Source organism: Corythoichthys intestinalis, chromosome 16 (assembly GCF_030265065.1).
Source record: "Corythoichthys intestinalis isolate RoL2023-P3 chromosome 16, ASM3026506v1, whole genome shotgun sequence".
NCBI lineage: Eukaryota > Metazoa > Chordata > Actinopteri > Syngnathiformes > Syngnathidae > Corythoichthys > Corythoichthys intestinalis.
The window spans coordinates 10,394,866-10,417,765 of NC_080410.1; the positions used below are offsets into that span (position 1 = coordinate 10,394,866).

At 38.5% G+C, this 22,900-nt stretch overlaps 2 protein-coding genes across 2 annotated transcripts in view; both read left to right on the top strand.

Moving 5' to 3' along the window:
- The window catches only part of myo15aa (myosin XVAa), an 88,758-nt gene extending 77,558 nt beyond the window's left edge, over positions 1-11,200 (top strand). The window contains exons 60-65 of the mRNA XM_057860825.1: positions 199-359; positions 540-673; positions 2,982-3,115; positions 3,190-3,323; positions 9,843-9,983; positions 10,089-11,200. Coding sequence (XP_057716808.1) covers positions 199-359; positions 540-673; positions 2,982-3,115; positions 3,190-3,323; positions 9,843-9,983; positions 10,089-10,190 — 806 coding nt within the window. The 3' untranslated portion in view covers positions 10,191-11,200. The remainder of the gene's footprint in view (positions 1-198; positions 360-539; positions 674-2,981; positions 3,116-3,189; positions 3,324-9,842; positions 9,984-10,088) is intronic.
- A 2,854-nt stretch (positions 11,201-14,054) lies between these two features.
- Positions 14,055-22,900, top strand: part of llgl1 (LLGL scribble cell polarity complex component 1) — a 71,361-nt gene continuing 62,515 nt past the window's right edge. Inside the window, exon 1 of the mRNA XM_057860826.1 lies at positions 14,055-14,455. Coding sequence (XP_057716809.1) covers positions 14,375-14,455 — 81 coding nt within the window. The 5' untranslated portion in view covers positions 14,055-14,374. The remainder of the gene's footprint in view (positions 14,456-22,900) is intronic.

Below are 22,900 nucleotides of genomic sequence, written 5' to 3' on the forward strand. Positions count from 1 at the left end.
AATGGATTGGGCGTCTATTAGTGATAAACTCGTGAAGATTCACATTATAAATTTTAATTGGAGATTTTAGCACACGTTGTTCCCATTATTACCCAAATTTTGGTAAATTTCAGGACAGGGAATATCCAATATTAGTTAATTTTTCTATCCGACATAAATAAATGCAAAGTTTATGATGATGATGATTATTTTTTGTAGGTCAGAATGTGCGTCCCCTAATCAAGAGGGAATACATTTTAGATGTTGCTACAGAAGCGGAACTAGTGGATGCCAACTACAGTCTTTGGTTCCGGAGAGTCATATGGAGCCTTGCTTTGAAACTTGATAATGAACTATATGTTACCATGCATTATAACCAGGTAAACAGATTATTGAACTTTTTGTTGGATTATTGTTTTTTGACAACTTCCATATGTCATCGGTGCATTGTTGTTATGGTGTACATGCCTTGTGTTTCTTAAATTGCAATTGTATATATCTCCTTAAATGGGATAATAAAATGTGGTGACTAATAAAATATCTTCCTGTGTCTGTGCTAGGTATTGCCCGATTACCTGAAGGCCTTGCTGAGTGTGGTCTCATTAAGTAAGGCCAGTGAACAACATCTGCAACAGCTTGCCAGATTAGCTGCTCTACAGCACCGTGCCAAAGATGCTGTCAATCTGCCCGCCATGTAATTATTCAGTCAATATATTCATTTGTTACCTAACAAACACTGGTCCACTGTAGTGACTCTCCCTGGAAATCAGTGCTCATAAGACGTCCGCGTACTGTAGTCGATGTCGGTGCTGAGAAACTGGAAGGGATGCGCCAACATGTTATTTTCTTTCTCTATACTAGCGTTGTTTTTGGCAGCCATTTTAATTTTCGTCTTAGTCTTTTGGATGAAAATACCTAGTAGTTTTAGTCATATTTTAGTCATTTCAAAATGTGTTCGTCTTCGTCTAGTTTTAGTCTACGAAAACGCTGACTAATTTTGTCTAGTTTTAGTCGACAATTCTCAAAATGTTTTCGTCTATAAACTTAAAAAGTTTTAGTCCATGAATAAATAAATAAACAAAAGGTTTCCAACATTTTCGAATGAACATGACAGACGACCACATAACTGTAGTGTCTACAATGACAAGCAGCATTTTCATGATGATAGCACACACTCAGCAGGAAAACAGCACATTATTTGCATGAACTATATATAAATTGTTTTCCATGAGTTTAAGAAGACACCGAGTCACCGCGCTAAATGCTAATGCTAACGTGAACACTATGCTAATGCTACAAATTAGTTTAGTGTGTGATGATCACTCAGCACAGACCTTTAAAGGCTAAAGCAACATGGCATATCTGGCCAAGAAAGCAAAACTTAACATGACACATATGTTTCACAACATGGTGGGGGGCACAGCGCGTCACATGAGTGACACGACCAAACACTGCTAAATGCGTTTTGACTACACATAAAATAAGAAAAATATCACAATTGTGAATTTATGACTGAAACTATGGCAAATTTTCATCTTGTTCTCGTGTCGTCAGATGACAACTGCCATCCATCTTATGTTTTAGTCTCCCAAGATACGTTTTCAGCATGTCATTGTCATGAAAAAATTGTTCGTTGACGAAATACTTTTGTTATCGGCATCGCTGACGAAAACAACACTGCTATATACAGTCATAAATTGGCAGCGTATTCTGGGTCTACTGTGTTTTATTTAGTAGTTTTGTGTCTCGATCTGCCCTTAAATTGAGAGAGCATGAGTCATAAACAATAAGTCTGTACTTCCCTATACAGTGGTACCTCTACATACAAATTTAATTTGTCCCAGGACCTGGTTTGTAAGTCAAAATGGTCGTATTGTAGTAGGGATTAGTGATAGTGGTCGTAGTGGGATTTTCCCATCAGAATACATTTTAATCCGATTAATTTGTTCCACAGCCCAAAAACCTACGCTAAATCTTGCTGGTACAATTACAAATATCAATAATTAATAGCAAAACAAATAAATTATAAATAAAAATTGGAATAATAATAGTATAGCTTAAAAAAATGTAACGAATTGGGTTCTAATGCGTTTTGTATGCTGTTCCTGAACGCACCGTGTGACTGACGAGAGAGAAGTGCGGAAGAGTAGGAAATTTTACTTTCTTTTCATGTTGGCGTCGGCTACGGTGAACAGTAGCTGTGTTGTATTTCACAAGTGTCTGAAATAAATGATTAAAAACCTAATAAAGCTGGCGACTTCCATGGTGATGTTACAATAATCAGAATAATAATAACAAATCGGAAATAAAAAAGAATTTTTACTGTCACCTTAACTTATAAAGACTGGCGAACGAAGGTCGGAGGAGACCGACCATATTGTCGAGCCAGATCACTCACCACGTTCATATTTGTTTATCATTTCCATCTTAATTTCACTGTTAAGTGTCACCTTTTTTCTTTTTACACCGCCTGCACCAACCTTTTTGGGACCCATGTTGATTTCCCTCAAAAGAAAATCCGCCATGCATCCGTCTTGCGGGAAAACAATTTGGTTGTGACCCTGTCATAAATCGTCGTATTTTGAGCATGTCCTCATATGTCGAGACAAACGAGGAGTTAAATTTTATATCGGATGTCGAAAGGATCGTATGTCAATGCAATCGTATTTCAAGGAACCACTGTACTGGAAAATTCCTACTCTACAGCTGGCTGCCTTCTACTGGCTAATAATACCACAACTAATCAATTAGCTCTGAAACAAAAAAATCAAAATTCGGGCTCCGACAATCAATAGATATTGGCCTGTGCTAAATAGTTACCAAGTTTCAAGACGGTCGATTCACGAATTACAGAGGAATAGGACTTCATTGTTAGTGTCCACAAGAACAACAACAACCTGAGTGGCGACTTGACAGGCTATAAAGGCAGTGTGGACATTAAATTACTATTGTATATGATTTACTAGTTTTTGGGTGTGCGTGTTTGTGTCGTGCATGTTCAGACGTGAGGTGCAGGAGTATGTCCCATCACAGTTCTACAGCAAACAGAATCCACAGCAGTGGCTCAGTATGGTAACTCAACATATGCAGCAGGTCCAGCCTTTAACCCCCCACCAGGCCCGTGCACAGTTCCTTGGTAAGACATCAGATCACAGCAGCTTTATAGTTGTGTAGATTTGTAGTAAGTGAAACTTTATGTCACGCCCTCAGGTCTGGTCAGTCCCTTCCCCATGTTCGGTTCTTCCTTCTTCTACATCCAAAGTTCCAGCTCGGCCTCCATCAAGGCTCCCTGCATCTTGGCAGTGAATCTTAATGGACTTCACTTCCTAAACAAAGACACTCACGTAAGAGATGCTCAGGCACAACACACTTAAACAGTAAAACCTGATGAAAAGCGTTGATCAAGATTTCTTTTGAATTAATATAATTCCAGTATTTTTCAGCATAATTCATAACTTCGCTCAACTCTTAAGGTAGTTACAATGCATAAAAACAAAGCATTTGGCTCCCTCTATTGGATTGCTGTGCTGTTTTGAGTTGACCAAATGAAATCTTTGTGAAAACAGTAGCCACGTTTACATGCTGACTTTTATTCATACCGATTCAAATCATTCCGAATGGAAATTTCACATCAGCTGTTTACATGTCACTTCATCTATTCCGATCCAGCGTTTACATGTGACTGCCTTTATTCCGAAAGGACGTTTGACAACTGCCGTCTGACATGCGCAGATTAATCAAAACAAAGCGTCACGTTGCAAAACATGGAGATCGATCGTCGGATCAGCTGCTGTTTTAACTTTTCGAGTGGAAACAAAACTTCAGAATGATACGCCGTTCATTTAAAAAGTTGTGTGGGTGCGCTGTGCGTGTGCTTGGAAGCCATGTTGCAAGTGACGTTACTTACGTCACCAAGTGACGTCACTACGGAGCATGCGCAGAAAGAACGCAACCAGACACCATTCCGCTTCCCTGTTTACATGATATAATTTTACTTCTAATCGGTTTGGGAAAAGGAATATTCCACCCCTGTGAATCGGAATGAAATTCCATCCGGTTTGGGCCTGTTCATTTCGAATGAGGTGTTTATATGGAACACATTTATTCGGTTTGAACGAATATTCCGATTGTAATTGGAATATTTGGCTCCATGTAAACGTGGCAAGTGTCAGTCAGAGCAGCATTCAATTCCCATTTGTGGTTTTGAATTCCAATGCCTCAAAAGTGGTAATATTGTGAATTTTATGAAAAAAACAAGTTCAAAATATCCTTATATATTGTCATTCATGGACAAGAAGTGCTTCCCATTCCAGTCACATGCCTAAATAAACAAATACAATGCAGATCAGCCGATTCGTGTAATTAATAATATGAACGACATCACTGACTTTGGCAGAAAGAAATTCGGGGGGGGGGGGGCACACTTCTTCAAAGTAAATTTAGCCTGTTATTACCCGTACATTACTACATCAGTGCACTGTAATATTTTCAGTCACTGAAGTCACAAGTGGTAGTTCATTGTAAAATCTATAAGAGAAACGAAAACATACATGTAAACCCGAGGCTGTTGGCAATCTTACAAATAGTGAAGTATGCCCTTACAGATTGGTGACTAATTTTACAACGTTGTATATAGTGTGCAATATGAAACAAAAATAAAACTCAATTTTTAAAATAATATGAATTTATTGGTAATATTGTAACATATAACCTGGTGCAATCAAAGAACAATCAATATCTTCAGCTACATCATGATTACTAAAATTTAACAGTGACTTTTGTTATAATTGTATGTAGCACTTCGGCAATTTCTATCATGTCTTGATGGCTGCACTTCATGGCACTTCAGCTCGCAATTCAGTTTGACTTGAAGGTAGTTCGTTAGTGTGTCCAATTATGAATTAAAAAGGTCCATTGATAAAATTAACTTACCGATGCAATCTTTGAGGCAGGGAACAATTCTTTTGTTAATTCTGAGAAGTGATAGGCAATACTTGCAGGCAAATTGTGTTCGGCAACAAATTGGCAGAATGAAATCTCCGCTTTTGTCTCTTTTCATTCTGCAGACTTTATCTTTATGAACAGTGTTGTTAATCTTACTTTTAAAAAGTAAGTAGTTACAAATTACTTCTCCCAAAAAGTAATTGAGTTAGTAACGAGGTTACCTGAAGGTAAGAGTAATTAGTTACTTGGCAAAGTAACTGGTGTTACCTTTCATGTTTTTTTTTACCCATAAAAAAAAAAAAAATAAAATAAAAATAGTAACCTTTCCTATGTTTGGAAATCGTTTAATATTCATACAATAATCAACTGTTAAAGTTGTTAAAATTGCTACCGTTTTTGCATTAGTTCCCTTCTGTCTACTTTTGACATGTTAAAGTTTTAAAACTGTTTCATCATTTAAAGATAGATCCAAGTCAAGATTTTGCCGATTTAGGAGTATTTTAGATAAAAAGTTTCTTTAGTTCGCTAGGAAGGTTCACTACAACAGAGCCTTTCTGAGAAGTCTACTGCTTCAAAATGGCGGCTGTTTATTAACGCCGCCGTCTGTCATTTCGCATGTAGTTCTATAAGCATTTGATATCTATCGGCTGTCGGCTACATTCAGGAAATATTGGAGCCACCTAGCCTAGCATCGCATTTGCTACAGCGTCACAACACTCTTCTCTCTCAGTGTCTCTGACTTTTCTCGCGTCATTCAACCAACGTAGAAACGCACACTGTCCCGTTGCTGAAACAGTGACGAAATCCGAACGGAGAAAAAAAAAACTTAATCCATGAAAAACGTAGATTTTGAACGTAGGGCGTACACAATTAAAAATCAGTGCTCACTTGTACAAATTACGCCGAACCGTACAACTTGACAGGTATGCGAAAAACAATGGTGCATTTCTGTGTGCATTTATTCAACTAAAGTATTTCAGCGTAAACATAACATATGCACTGAGAAACATGAGCACAGCTACTCGGCCCGCCCCCCCTTATCTGTGATTGGCTAGATATTGCCTTCATTCGCTGCTCAGATTGGTTGAATTGAATGACGATAAATCAAGATAGGATGAATAGAGGGTTCGTCCTCTCCGTGTGTGTGTGTGTGTGTTTGTGGAAGATTACAAAAAATAATAAATTACACAGTACAGTCTAATAGAACTAAGGCGGGCACAGCAGTCTCTCAGGGCGGGCCCGGCCCCTAATGCCCGCCCATGCTGCCGGGTCTGAGCTTTGGGGATGTCATTCTACTTTAATTATAGACAAAAAAAATAAAACTTTTGCTTGGAAGAAGACATACAGTTGTGGTCAAAAGTTTACATACACTTGCAGTGTTGTGCATGAACGCGTTCAATGAACGATCGTTCATGAACACGTTCATATTTTGGGCGAACGTGAATTGAACGCATCATATTTCTGTGTCATGAACGTTACTGTGAACGCGCTCATTCTAGCGGTTGTGAGCGGTGCTCATAACTTCGTTCATGAGTTCATCACATTTAGAGCCTTACCGACAAAACTGCATATAAAGCCATAGGCTAAAAACACACAATAAAATTTTTTACCTTAATAGCGGAACATTATCCAACATGGCAACCCAAGCTGCCTGTCACGGCCGTATTGTTTAAGCAAATACATCATCATAACAAGAGCAGCATGGACACAGAAGCTGGCAGCTCTCGAAACCCGGCCCGCTCAGAGCAACTTTCTACACAGTACCAGAATTTAAAAGAGTTTTACGAAAAAGTCAGTACCGACCCGGATGGCAAAAATATAAGAAGACCGTCCGTACGTCGGTAACGTCTTTAGCCAACCTTAAACGGCACATCGAAATAAAGCATGTGACAAGCCTTGCTAGGTATGTGCGACTGCGAGCATGTGCGATTAAATAAAGAGACGGCAACGGTTGGCCAGAGCAGTACCTCTGCCACCCAAATACCGCTAACAGCATACCAGAGCGGCCCCGTTTTCTGTCTCTCCCAGCCGCAGCTAGACAATCTAGTTCTGCAGTATATTGTGGGAGACTCTTCAGCATCGGTGGTCAGATATTCAGGTAGGAAATGAACTGTGATTATTTTCTATAAGCTTTGGATATAAATACAGTAAATAATAGTTTGCAACAATTTTTGGCGAACAAAAAGAACTGAACTACAAAAGTTCATTTTTTGGAACCATGAACTTTAGTTCAAAATTTTGAATTATGAACTATGAACTGAACAGTTCATTTTAAAATTTGTGAACTGCAATTTGAACTAGTTCATGTAGAAAATGAACTTTCCCAACACTGTACACTTGTGAAGAACATAATGTCATGGCTCTCTTGAGTTTCCAGTTATTTCTACAACTCTGATTTTTCTCTGATAGAGTGATTGGAACAGATACTTCTTTGTCACAAAAAATATTCATGAAGTTTGGTTCTTTTATGACTTTATTATGGATGAACAGAAAAAAGTGATCAAATCTGCTGGGTCAAAAATATACATACAGCAGCGCTAATATTTGGTAACATGTCCCTTGGCTATTTTCACTTCATTTAGGCGCTTTTGGTAGCCATCCACAAGCTTCTGGCAAGCTTCTGGTTGAATCTTTGACCACTCCTCTTGACAGAATTGGTGCAGTTCAGTTAAATTTGATGGCTTTCTGACATGGACTTGTTTCTTCAGCATTGTCCACACGTTCTCAATGGGGTTTAAGTCAGGACTTTGGGAAGGCCACTCGAAAACCTTAATTCTAGCCTGATTTAGCCATTCCATTACCACTTTTGATGTGTGTTTGGGGTCATTGTCCTGTTGGAACACCCAACAGCGCCCAAGACCCAATCTTCGGGCTGATGACGTTAGGTTATCTTGAAGAATTTGAAGGTAATCCTCCTTCTTCATTATCCCATTTACTTTCTGTAAAGCACCAGTTCCATTGGCAGCAATACAGCCCCACTGCATAATACTACCACCACCGTGCTTGACGGTAGGCATGGTGTACTTGGGGTTAAAGGCCTCACATTTTCTCCTCCAAACATATTGCTGGGCCTTGTGGCCAAACAGCTCGATTTTTGTTTCGTCTGACCACAGAACTTTCCTCCAGAAGGTCTTATCTTTGTCCATTTGATCAGCAGCAAACTTCAGTCGAGCCTTAAGGTGCCACTTTTGGAGCGAGGGCTTCCTTCTTTCACGGCAGCCTCTCAGTCCATGGAGATGCAAAACACGCTTGACTGTGGACACTGACACCTGTGTTCCAGCAGCTTCTAATTCTTGGCAGATCTGCTTTTTGGTGATTCTCGGTTGAATCTTCACCCTCCTGACCAATTTTCTCTCAGCAGCAGGTGATAGCTTGCGTTTTCTTCCTGATCATGGCAGTGACAAAACAGTGCCATGCACTTTATACTTACAAACAATTGTTTGCACTGTTGCTCTTGGGACCTGCAGCTGCTTTGAAATGGCTCCAAGTGATTTTCCTGACTTGTTCAAGTCAATGATTCGCTTTTTCAGATCCATGTATGTATATTTTTGACCCAACAGATTTGATCACTTTTTCTGTTAACCCATAATAAAGTCATAAAAGAACCAAACTTCATGAATGTTTTTTGTGACAAAAAAGTATCTGTTCCAATCACTCTATCGGAGAAAAATCAGAGTTGTAGAAATAACTGGAAACTCAAGAGAGCCATGACATTATGTTCTTCACAAGTGTATGTAAACTTTTGACCACAACTGTACTGAGCATTCAAATCAAACTTTTGAGATGTAACCATCATGACTCATGAAAATAATTACTAGGGTTGCTGCATTGATAATCTACTCTGCAATATCACTGAAGACCTGGATGCAAACAGAACTCTTCTTCTGTCTTGTCAGCAAAAGGAAATAAACGGCAAAATCAATGTTCAAGTGGCTGTCCTAGACCATCTACAAGGAAAGAGACTGCATGATATTAACCTATTTCAGCTGTGGATGGAGGTCATTTCTCTTTGAGAGAGGCTGAAGGCTTCCGAAGAAGAAGCGCTGTTCATTGAAAAAATATACATGCAAATTGGAAGATAATCCATGACCTCAGACGTCAGCTTGATAAAAGTCAGATAAAAGAGAAGGAGAGCAATGACATTACGGAGAGGCCCATTGCGGACGTCCACGCTCAAAAGAACAAGCGTGGTGTCTTTAACGTGCCGTAAAAATTAAAGTATTTGACAAAGAGCCAACATTACTTGAAAGCGTGGATTTCAACCTCTTTCCCAGGTTTGATTTGGCACCGATAAACCCCAAAAACAAGATATGATCATTTTAATTTCATGGTAGGCAATATATTTTCTCCTCAAAAGGGCACTAATGTGCTGTGGATGACTGATGTTTCGTTTGTGTAGATTTTTCTACTCAGAATTCGATGATTTTTGTGTATTTTCTTGGGAGCTGGACTTCTGGTAATGTAATAAGTTATAGTACAGCACAATAATAATAACAGTTCATATAGATGATATGCTGAGAAAAAAAGTACACCATTGTTTAAAAAATCGCAGACATTGTAAGCAGCTACTCGTAATTTTACTCATTATGTCAGTATTCTTTTCACCAAATACTTTTTAAATTTTACTTAAATATTTCTTTTTAGATGACTTTTACTTTTGTAATATTGTTTTTGGAGGAACGCTACTTTTACTTAAGTAAAAATTTTGGCTACTCTAGCCACCTCTGGTCCAGAGCATTATACTAGTTTACTAGTATATATTTACCTGTAAAAAAGAAAGGGAAAAAAAAAAACTGTGGGTACACTTTATAGTTAAAAATTACGGTAGTTCTGTTGACACCATTTCACATTTTTTAGGTTTCTACTGTACATTTTGATGTATTTGTGCACATTATGCTTTTGTTTATTCATGTGGATAGGAGGCCATGGTGCGTTTCCCTTTAAAAGAGGTCCAATCAACTCGCACCCAGAGACCAACATCAGGCTCAAGTTACCCATACGTTGAAATAATGATTGGAGACTTGCTCAACCAACGCTTAACACAGCTTCAGCTCGAGCAGGTGTTCGCTAAGTGGATGATTGTTTGCATGTCATTCTTTAGGATTGTTTTATTTATTTAGTTTTTTATTTTACCACTAACTTTCTTTGCATGATGTGTTTTTCAGGGCCTGGAGCTGTGTAGAGTGGTTGCCATGCACATGGAGAACATGCTTTCTGCCAGAGAAAAGAGACTCACTTTGCCACCAAGCGAAATCACCATGCTGTAGCATAAAAAAATTACATAGGGGCTGGCTCGCATGATGCAATGCATTTTTTCTTTTGATGAAAAGCCAAAATGTCTAGGAAAAAAAGGTGTGATGCCACTGATTATGTCATGTTAAGATTGAAATACATAAAATACCGAAAATACCATAAACATCCAAAACTGAAGCACCCATATTTTTTCCCTCATGTCCCTTGAAAATACTGCATCTACCTCTGTTTTTGTATTTGGATATTTGTTCTCAACTTCATAACATGGTATTGAAATATGTAACACTATTCCATGTTTAAAAAAAGTCTTGTTCAATGTTTTATATCATTCAGTCACATCCATGAAACCTAGTTTCAAAAATTATTAAAATATATATTCTTAAAAAATGTCAATATTTTATCTCTGGACCCTGTAAAATATCTTTTATACTGTATGTGCATATACTATGAAAGAAGAGCACTGCCCTCAAAATCACTACAATGAGTCAAATGTTTGCGGTCATGCAATTTGAGACAAAAGTGGAAGTCGGTGTCAAGTCCTCCTTTGCTGAATTCATGTTGTCACATGGGTGATTCTTAGGAAATGAGATTGAATATGAGTGAGTATGGCTCCTTTCTGAAGAACAGAATGGTTTTGCTGGCCTTGATTACTGCTATACTGAATTTGAATGGCTACTGTATAATATGCTCTTACAGTGAGTAAGGAGTTGTACTGTGGTAGCTGCCAACCGATGTTTCCTGTTTGTCCTTGCAGAAATGAACATGATGTGCATTCCAAGTGTACTTTAATATAACTTTTGCTTTTATACTGGGGGAAAAAAATCAAGGATGCTACAGACACTGAATCATTTTTACTGCCGGCCATGAATTCAAGGTGGAGACCAGATGGATTTCACGTTTTAAAATGCATATTTTGGCAATATTTCAGAACTGATTTCAATATTTTGTGTAATATGTGGTTTAAAATGTTGTTGTATATAAGAAATGCATCTGAAATCATTAAAGTTTGTAGAATAACAACCAGAGGTGGGTAGTAACGCGTTACATTTACTCCGTTGCATTTACTTGAGTAACTTTTTGAGAAAATTGTACTTCCTAGAGTAGTTCTACCATACAATACTTTTTACTTGAGTAGATTTTTTTGAAGAAGAAATGCTACTTTTACCCCGCTACTTTGGGCTACATTAGTCGTTACATTTTTCCTCTTTATTCTGTATATTGACATAATTTTTGCCAGAGATGCCAACAGTGGCTGTATCAGTTTCATCGATGAGGCGTCGCAACAATAATCACATGACACCATTCAATCACCAATCAGGGATAAAAATACAGTCACATGACCACATACACGTTTGCCAAGTCGCTAGCCCTTTTATCCTCTCGCCCAGTTTGTATTTGGCACTGATAGACGACGGAACACCGGAAATATGACAGTTTTCATTTAATGGTAGGAATTATTTTTTTCTCCACTTGAGGGCACTCATACCCTTAGGACCGGTGATATTTCATAGAATTGTTCTAGTCTGAATTCAATGATTTTTGCGTACAGTGATTCTTCGTTTTTCGCGGTTAATGGGGACCAGAACCCGCTGCGATAAGTGAAAAACCGCGAAGTAGCGGCCCCCCCTGCCCAAGGAACAGTTTTTTTGTGTGTGTGTTCAATATATTTATTCAGATTTAGCAATGAAAAGAGATACACATAAGTCATTTCCCCCCTTATTTCGCAAAGTATAATTCAAATAAAATATGTAAGTATATTTTAATGAATATAATAATGTAAATTATTATCATTATTGATTATAACATTTAAAGTTTCTAAACATGTTACTGTCCCACCGAATTATTTTTAAACAAGAATAAAGTAGTAGAGAAAAATGCTTGGCTTTATTAAATGCTTCATTGAGTGAATTTTTTCAAATCCGCTACAGCTGCTCACTTACAATGAGTTGCCACATCAAGTGTTTAACAAGTTCAACGATGATTGACACATGCGGCGCGTTTGAAGTTTGTGACTCTGGAAAGATCAAACACAAACATATGTCAACATCGTTAACTTTAAAAAGCAACTCCAGTGCACGGCCTCACGAATAAAGAGCAGGGAGAAGGATGGAGGGAGAAAGTGGGAGTACGTGATCGGCTCTGGACATCTGTATTTTTTTTATTTTTTTTTTATTAAAAAAAATCCGGGATGGACTGAGGGCGCGAAGTCTGAAGCACGAAGAACAGGGTGATCACTGTACTCTTTTCAGCCTATTATGGTCATAGAATAGCTTATAGTAAAGTATAGCTAATAATAACAGTTCATATGTATGAAGTTGTGCTGAGAAAAATACCATACAGTGGTACCACTACTTTACATATGAAGTTAATTCGTTCCAGGACCTCGTTTGTAAGTCGAAATCGTAAGTCGAAGTCCGATGTTGAGCAGGATTTTCCCATAAGAAAACATTATAATTCCATTAATTCGTTCCACAGCCAGAAAACCTACACTAAATTCTTAATAAATACTGATGGTACTATTGCAAATATCAATTACAAAAGAGCAAAACAAATTATGAATTAAAATAGGAATAACAATACAATAATAGTAATAATAATACCTGTAATAGTGTAACAAACCAGGTTCTAATGTGGGGAATGTGTCTGCGTGGTGTACCTGAACACATCGCGTAGCTGACTTGACGGGGTGAGCCTTTTTAACTTTCATTTTGTTTACTTGCTGCGGGGGCCACTAGGCGTGTTGTGTTGCACAAGTTGATGGAATAAATGATTAGAAACCTGACGAAGCTGGCGATTTCTTTGGCGATGTTACCACAATAATAATTGCCGCATTAACTTATAAAGACAAGCGAACAGAGGAGGACCGCTGAGATAGACAGTCTATGGCTGTATTGTTGCACCATATCATGGATGCGAACCCTACGCTCATATTCTTCTATCATATCCATATTCATGTCAATGGTAAGCATCACCTTTTTCCTTTTTTTCCCACCACCTGCACTAACATTGTTGGAACCCAGTTGATTTCTCTCACAAGAAAATATGCCGTGCGTTCGTTTTGCGGGAAAACAAAGAAACTGCTGCGCTGTCATGAATCGTTGTATTTCAAGCATGTCGTCGGATGTAGAAACAAATGACGAGTCAAATTTTACGTCGGATGTTGAAAAGATCGTGTGTCAAAGCGATCGTATGTATTTTACTGTATTTTTTAAAATCTGGTATTGTAAACAGCTACTCACAATGTTACTCATTACTTGAGTTTTTTTTTTTTTTTTTTTTACTGAACATGTTTTTACTTGTACTTGAGTAAATTTTTGGATGACTATTTTTAATTTTACTTTTGTAATATTATTTAGAAGTTACACTACTCGTACTTGAGGAACATTTTTGGCTACTCTACCCACCTGATGACAACTATGATGAGCAAATGTTTATTCTTTTAATGTGTATTTATGTATTTGTATGTCGTTTGTTTGTATGTCTTTGGTTTAATTTGCCGGTGTATTTTAATTTCATTAATTCAGCTTTTATCAATAGTGCATTAATTTAGAAATGTAAAAATAAAAATAGCAATAATAATTTCTAATTTGTAATTAAAAATAATAATAATAAGCAAATATAGTCACTTACCCATAAACTTTTGAATAGCTGTCCATTAAAAGGGTTAAAATTGTTGCGATGGTTAGCGTGATGAATATGCAAGCATTTCAAAATCAAGAAGGTGATCAAATTCTTTATTCACTGACTGTTGAGATGTTTCGCTTCATTTATAACTAACGACATGCCGTTTTTCCGCCTTTCTATGGATTTCGACGGGAAGTGGAGTTTACGCGGTGCGTTCTGTGCCACAAACCCAACACCCTCACGTTGTGCTTATTGGCCGTGTGGGCGTCTCTGAGTAATTGCCCGCAGATTTCTTCGCTCTCATTGGCTGCCAACAATGGGGTCCGTGTGAACCGAGAGAAGGGGGAGCGGTGGTCAAAACCATCCCCGAGCTGAGTCGAGCCAGACTGAGTGAAAAAGAGAAGAATCGCTGCCCGCAGTAGCGTCGCAGCCTCGTAAGCCTCGCGCTCACCCCGCACGGGCTAGCCGGCAAGCTAGTACGCTAGTTTAGCTGCGTCCGACTACGCCGCCCGGCCCGGGTGATACTTGCTCCAAATTCGCTCTCCTTATTTGCGCCCTCCATCCCAGCTTCAAAATGATGAAGTTTAGATTTCGTCGGCAGGGCACCGACCCGCAGAGGGAGAAGATAAAACAGGAGCTCTTCGCCTTCAACAAGGTAAAGTGACGGGACAAGACGCCGCCTCTCAAAACTACCGCTAATGTTCTCCAAGTATCGGTAGAATGGAGCAAGTCGGCATCTCCTTGTGCAATCCTCGCGTATTCGACGATTTTCCTGGTTTACGAGGTCTCAAAAACGAAAAGGATCCACCACGATTGTGCTGTAGAGCAAGCGGGGACGCTTTGTTGATAACTTGAGTGCTTGGTTTCACTTGTTTGGTCGGTGTGTTAATTGGCCAAAGGCCCGCGCCCCACATTAACAACAACAACATTGAATTGATTTGAAGATTGCCACCAGTAGCTACGATTAGGATAATAGTCATCGTTGCAGATTAGCTATACTAGATTAAACTGTTGAATCTCTTCCATGAGGCACAGTCGTTTGAGTGCGTAAACGTTCTGTTTGTTTTCTTCAGTGTCCAAAACACATTAGTTTACGGGATTCAAATATTAAGATGTGCTTGCAAAAATGTTTAGTTTCAGTTCATTGTGTCATCTCATTCACACACTTCTCAAGAATGTACTCTCCCAATTGCTAAAACAGTGGTACCTCTATTTACGAAATTGTTTCTTGAAGTAGTTTCATAACTTGAAAATTCTGTATGTAGATGTAAATGCCCTAATCTGTTCCAAGACCCCCAAAATTCAAATATAAATCTTTCTTAATGCATAAAAATTGCATGAAAACATGTCGACATGTGCTGATTACCGGTTTTAAAGTACAGTGTTACCTCGACATAAAATCGCTTCGACACCCGATCTTTTCGACATCCGGCATAAAATTTGACTCACCATTTGTTTCTACATCCGACGACATGCTCGAAATACAACAATTTTTGACAGTGCCGCAGTTTCTTTGTTTTGCTGGAAGACTGACGCACGGCTGATTTTCTTGTGAGAGAAATCACCACTCGATCCAAAAAGCTTAGTGCAGGTGGAGAAAAAAAAGGTGACGCTTACCATTGGAATGAAGATTTAAGTGATAGCAAAATATAAGCATGGTGTGTGCATGCATGAACTGGGTCGACAATCGGGTGTAGAATGTCGATCTCGGCAGGCGGTCCTCCTCTGATCGCCAGTCTTTATAAGTTAAGGTGACAATTCTTATTGTGGTAACATCCCCAAAGAAATAGTCAGCGTGGTCAGGTTTCTAATAATTTATTCCATCAACTTGTGCAACACAACACGCCTCGTGTCCGCTGCTGTTGACGCCAAATTTTTATTCATAATTTATTTATTTTTGGGTCTTTGTAATTTGCATTTATTAAGACTTTAGTGCAGGTTTTTGGGCTGTGGAACAAATTAATGTAATTATAATGTATTCTTATGGGGAAATCCTGCTCGATATTCGACCATTTCGACTTACAAACAAGGTCCTGAAATGAATTAACTTTGTATGTTGAGGTACCACTGTATACCGCGGTATGAAAACGTCACATTTTCAAAACCGCACAAATTTTCAGTCATGCCGTCCCTTCTGGCTTTAGTTATTTCTAATCTCTCAAAAATGCAGAGAGAAATCCCTCGCTTGCAGCTGCAAGGCTAAACCCTCCCCCATCAGTTGTTGCTCAGTGTCAGTGAGTCAGCTGTGCTACATGATGGCTGGGGGAGGTGAAACTCCTGAACTATTTCCCCCATTGAAGAAAGCAAAATCGCTGGTATGGGAATACTTCGCGTCGAGAAAAGTTGCAGACGGCTGTGGCTTTGAGGAGGGCCAACTCACATGTAAAACATGTTTGCGGAGGGTGGCTGCCAAGGAGGCAATACCTCCAATATGATTTCGTATTAATACAAAATTAAAGCATAGTAAACACTGTCAGGAATGTTTCCCACAAGAGTATAATAAATAAAAATCCTGTTCAATGGAAAAAAAAATAAAATAAAAAAATCTTAACCCATATATCTCAAAGTAACACATTTTGAGCTGTAATTGCAATACTGCGAAACTGTGATATTTTTGCTTAAGGTTATCATACTATCAGAATCTCATATTATTGCACAGTAAACATAAAACTAGTTATGCATAATGTAAAAAAAAAAAAAGTTAATGCACTCATCAAAAGCTGTCGGAACACGAGGGGCGAATGAAGAGGAAACTGCGATACAAACATATACATACAGATGAGGTCCTTCTTAGCCAATCAGATGCCAGGGATGCTAGGCAATAGCCAATGGCAGAGCAGCTATACTGTAAGTATGTTACGTTGAGTGTATTCAACAATATTTTCCCGTTGAGGCGTGTTTTAACCTGAAAGTTCTGTATGTAGAGACGTTGGTAAGTAGAGGTACCACTGTCATTCTATACTGACATGTTATTTAGCTGAGAAAAATACAAAAGAAGCTTCTCCAACATCAATTGAAAAGCATTCATTCTGCATAAGCGTCTCATGCCAATAATGATGCATGTGCTATCTAGGATTGTCATAACAATAAAAACATATCAAAGTATCTATTCTCAAATGTATCCGTATACGATATTTGCTTGCAAAAAGTATCGATACTTGGCCCATCTAAGTTTGTTGTCATGTAGTTCCTACACAGAGACACAAAAGGTGCTGTTGTGTTAAATTTATCTTTTTTTAATCCAGTTGACATTTGAGTGTGTTGCGCAGTATTACCCCTAAATATTGTTCTAAACGGCGACATTAGTTTTATTTATTTATATTTGTTTTTTCATTACCACAAGTCACCAGAAAAAGGTCACCTAAAAAATGCAATTCATTTGAGTTTTTTTTTTTTTTTTTTTTTTTTTTTTAATGCATGTAGTTTCAAACATGCTATTAAGTATTTTTTTGACTATCAATATAGAGTTGAAAATTTTGGTATCGGGACGATACGAGTGCCGTCAAATTTTATGCCGCCATATTATTATTATTCCAAAGTGTTTGCCTCAATTTAAAAGTTCTTCTGTGTCTTCCTCTATTCTTAAATGTTGGTTTTACAGTGTTGAAACATCTTCAGATTCACTTAAAGGCGCTATTAAGTCCAGATTCACTTTTTTTCCCCCACGGAATTGAAACTGGCAAACATTTACTATAATATTTATCGGTTTTGAATGTGTTCCCTGGGAGAATCCAGTATTCATCACCAAAATTCATATTGATGAATGTGCTGCATAGCTAGTGTAAAGGAAGGAATCTACTATACTACAAAATGGCAGCATTAATGAAGTTTAGGTATGTGCCAATATAATAGCCTGACTGTATGATAACCTTAAGTCAAAATATCTCGGTTTCACGGTAGCGGTATTACAATTACACCTCTAAAATATGTCACTTTGAGATATCTGGGTTAAAAAAAAAAACAACAAAACTTTTATTTTTCAAAACATTAACAAATTGGAACACAAGTACAATGTTTAAATAAATTGAAAATAAAATATATTCTAAAAATATATTCTAAATAAAATTAAAATAAATGCAGTCCTTTAGGTGAGCCTAAACCGACAGCCACAGCTCAACATTATTGAGATTGGAACAAAAATAATTAAATTATTTTCCATAAAAAGCACATGTGTATGACTCGTATCATGTTTACATTAGTGCTGCAACGATTAATCTATTAACTCGAGTATTCGATTAGAATAAAAACATTCAAATTAAATTTGCTGCTTCAAGTATTCGTTTAGTTATTGTGGCATTGTAATGGTTTATTTTGGAAGTGTTTGCATTCAGTTTTATTGATTTGAGTGAATACACTGCCCTCTAGTCTGCCTCATTTCACATGGCTGAATCCAGCTGCTCCATGTTAAAACCAACCTATGCTAAGTTTTTGTGTGAGCTAATGTTTTTTTCTAATGCATTCATAATTTAGTTTGAGTATATTTAGCCGTTTTTTTGTGGGAATATGTGTCTGAACCATTTGTTAAGAGCATTGTAAAAGAAAAAAAACAGTTGGCATTTTATAGCATTTAAGCTAGGGTATTTTTGCTATGTAAGTTAGTCAATTGTTCTTTTGTTGTACATAGATCCTTATTTATTTTTTTATAACGTTTGAGGCTCAGCTCAGGTATTTTAATTTTTCATGATCCTTATCCGATTACTCGATTATTCGACAAACTAGTTCATCGATTAATTGACTACTAAAATAATCGATAGCTGCAGCCCTAGTTCACATTATACACAAGCTCTTTTTCTCAACACAGACAGTTGCCAGAGAGAAAAAAAAAAAAACTTTTTGCCACGCTAGACACACTAAACACGCTGGAGTTAGCTCTCATAGCTGGTGGGAAACGTTCATAACAGTGTTTACTTACCTTTGTTTTTGTAGAAATGCGAAATCATATGAGAGGTATTGCCTCCTCAGCAGCCACCCTCAGCAAACATGTTTTACATGCCTTCCTCTTCTAAACCGCAGCCGTCTGTAATTTTCCTGTAGCCGAAGTATTCCCATACCAGCGATTTCGTTTTCTTTAAAGGGGAAAAAATTTAGGAGTTTCACCTCCTCCAGCCATCGTCTAGCACGGCTGGGAGGGTTGAGCCTTGCATCTGTAAGTGAGGGATTTCTCCCTGCATTTTTGGGACATATAAAATGGCTAATACTGTAGGGACGGCATGATGGAAAATTTATGTGGTTTTGAAACCTTGAAGTTTCCATACCACGGTACCTTTAACCAGTAATCAGCACATGTCTAATCAAGTTGTACACAATATGTTGTCTCTGCTGGGCATATTCCTCGCTTGAGATTCCAAACACTGCCTTATATTGCTATCATATAGAGTACAGTTGAACAATCTCGCCACTCCACTGTAAGACTTATTCTTTGCCATTGTGATAGGACACAAAAGAACGTTGCAGCAGTCTGAATTGTATTGATTGTCGTACGTATCAGTTGCACTTGCAGGTACCCTTGTGTGCATAAACAAACTGCCTTAGCTTTGTGAAGGCCTTGAACCTGAGTTGGTCTCCTGTCAGTCTGCACATGGTGTGACTGCCCAGATTCATTGAAGTGAAAATACACAATTTACAAACAATCTGACAAAATAAACCTCAATTCTGTAGTGAAATAGTCGTTTAGTCATTTGCTGTTACGTTACAGTGCACTTTAAGATTTTTAATTTCATGGTTTAGTCAATTTTAAACCTCCTCGGTCATATTATTTTTTTATTTCAGGATGCTGATTAATTTTTTGGGGACTTCCAAATGCGTGGAATGGAAGCAACTTTTGTTGCCATCATTAAATCTTTATCAGCCCCAACTGTTTAATGCAGTGTTTAACCATTCTATTTTAATGTGACTTCTCTCTTAAACGAAAAATAATCATGTTGTAAAAGACATTGTGCAGTTTCATTTCAGGTTTAACTGGCATACAAGTGTTAAGAGAAAAGTTGAACATTAATGTAGTGTAAAACATTAACAATACCTTTTGATACTTGACAGATTTCTCAGAAATGGCAAGTTAGGCAGAGGATAAAAAGTACCTCTTGCAGTTAATTTTACATTTTAACACAAATCATGACTACCGTACTATATTTTTCAGTCAGTCCATACAGTGGGGCAAATAAGTATTTAGTCAACCACTAATTGTGCAAGTTCTCCCACTTGAAAATATTAGAGAGGCCTGTAATTGTCAACATGGGTAAACCTCAACCATGAGAGACGGAATGTGGAAAACCCTCCCAGAAAATCACATTGTCTGATTTTTAAAGAATTTATTTGCAAATCATGGTGGAAAATAAGTACTGTATTTGGTCAATACCAAAAGTTCATCTCAATACTTTGTTATGTACCCTTTGTTGGCAATAACGGAGGCCAAATGTTTTCTGTAACTTCACAAGCTTTTCACCCACTGTTGCTGGTATTTTGGCCCATTCCTCCATGCAGGTCTCCTCAAGAGCAGTGATGTTTTGGGGCTGTCGTTGGGCAACACGGGCTTTCAACTCCCTCCACAGATTTTCTATGGGGTTGAGATCTGGAGACTGGCTAGGCCACTCCAGGACCTTGAAATGCTTCTTACGAAGGCACTCCTTTGTTGCCCTGGCCGTGTGTTTGGGATCATTGTCATGCTGAAAGACCCAGCCACGTCTCATCTTCAATGCCCCTGCTGATGGAAGATTTTCACTCAAAATCTCTTGATACATGGCACCATTCATTCTTTCCTTTACACAGATCAGTCGTCCTGGTCCCTTTGCAGAAAAACGGCCCCAAAGCATGATGTTTCCACCCCCATGCTTCACAGTAGGTATGGTGTTCTTCGGATGCAATTCAGTATTCTTTCTCCTCCAAACACGAGAACCTGTGTTTCTACCAAAAAGTTCTATTTTGGTTTCATCTGACCATAACACATTCTCCCAGTCCTCTTCTGGATCATCCAAATGCTCTCTAGCGAACCGCAGACGGGCCTGGACGTGTACTGGCTTCAGCAGGGAGGACACGCCTGGCAGTGCAGGATTTGAGTCCCTGGCGGCGCATTGTGTTACTGATAGTAGCCTTTGTTACTGTGGTCCCAGCTCTCTGTAGGTCATTCACTAGGTCCCCCCGTGTGGTTCTGGGATTTTTGCTCACCGTTCTTAGCATTTTGACGCCACGGGGGGGAATCTTGCATGGAGCCCCAGATCGAGGGAGATTATCAGTGGTCTTGTATGTCTTCCATTTTCTAATAATTGCTCCCACAGTTGATTTCTTTATACCAGGGTTCACTAAATCCGGACCTCGGTGCCACTTTTCCTGTCGTGTATTTTGATTCAGGTGTGTTGGAGGAGGGAGACATGGAAAACATGACAGGAAAAGTGGCACCGAGGTCCGGATTTAGTGAACCCTGTTTTACGCCAGAAATTCCTGATACTATACAATATTATCACATTTAGAACACATCGGATGAATTATCACATTATGTTGATCCTAAAGGTTTCATACTGGTTAACTTTTCTCGAACTTACTTCTCTGCATATGTGGGCATTGATCTGCACACCTCACAGTAAACCTCGTTTTCTGTTTCATCGTAACAGAGTCAATTCCAGCGATCTAGCCACTCGGCTGAAACTTTCTATGCCGTTTCATATTCGACTTCGCTTTTCCTCAACTCCTCCGGTGACTTTATCTTTCTTGAGTGGTCTTTTTTTCCCCGGTGCTTGGCCAGGTGCTGGGGGTTTCAGAAACATGTCTCGTAATATAGGTGGGTACTGAGATACTGACAATTAATCGGCAGCATTAATCAGGTTGTGCGCGTTCATGTGGGAGCGAGTGAGGTGTGTTTACGCCTCACGGAGAGCAACAGCTGCTGCATAGACTGTAAACATTGTCTTTGATCGGGATATAGCGTAACGTCACCCAAAAATATTTATTTTTTTACATCGACGCATTATTTTTACTGGCCCCGCCGGGCTAGTGGTGGGAGCCTTCTAGTGCCCCTGACGGTTTTATAAGTACGTCTGGGCCACCGAGGCGTTTATATTGTCGACCCCTGACTGATTTTAATCAGAAATGCACCTACTTTATAGTACTTGATTTTACTTTAGATCAGTGCTTCTCAATTACCCCATGCGCAGAGTCCAGTTCTGCCTGTTTTCTCTTCAAATTCAAGTGCTTTAAAATGATAGCAACGAATGTAGGTAGTGTAAAAGTGTTGGGCTTTCAAGCACCTGATCTTGTACAGTGAGATGGTGACCGAGCATGACAAACAGGCTCTGACTCGCGTAAGTGCGACCTGTTAGCAGATGAGTGATGTCCATCCATAGTTAAATAAAATACATCAAAACAAATAAATCCCAAGCATATGAACAAACTCTTGAATCATTCGAAGTTTTAAATTGTTAAGGTGTTCACTATCTTCCTGGGCCATGAAGTGTTTGTTATGCTGTGACAACAAACAATCTCATCGAGCTTTTTAAGGACGGACACCAGCTGCCACAACTTACACAGAGGTGGTCTCTCAACAGGACTATTACTGCGCGCATGTGTTTGCAGAGCACAGAAACCTTTAACACGTCAAGGTTCATGTTTTACTTCCCTCCTAAAATCAAATAAGTGCTCCCCAAACGCTTGGTCACTGAAAACACTAGGGATGTCCCGATCACATATTTTTGCATGTGAGTGAATCAGAGTCACCTGATTTTAAGGATCTGTTGGTCCCGATCCAATATCTTGTTAATGTATTAAGAAGGAAAAGATGGCACATCCAAATGTCTCTTGTTTTCCCCCCAATTCGTACAAAGCTATCCCACCATTATAGGCATGTAAAATTGTTATTAGTACAGCAGTGTTATCAACAAAGCAAAAAAAATAATTCACACATTTTTTTTTTTGGGGTGGCGCGGGGGGTGGCGCTCAGTTGTGTCGCACAAAATAAGGCTAGTATTTTGCATAATTAATCAATAATAATTAATTGTCGACACGGATATCTAAAAAAAAAAATCCGGCCATTGCTGATATCCAAAGCCAATATACTTTTTTTTTTTTTTTTTTTAAAGCACGTAGATTTTGAAAGGCAATTTAACAAAAGAAA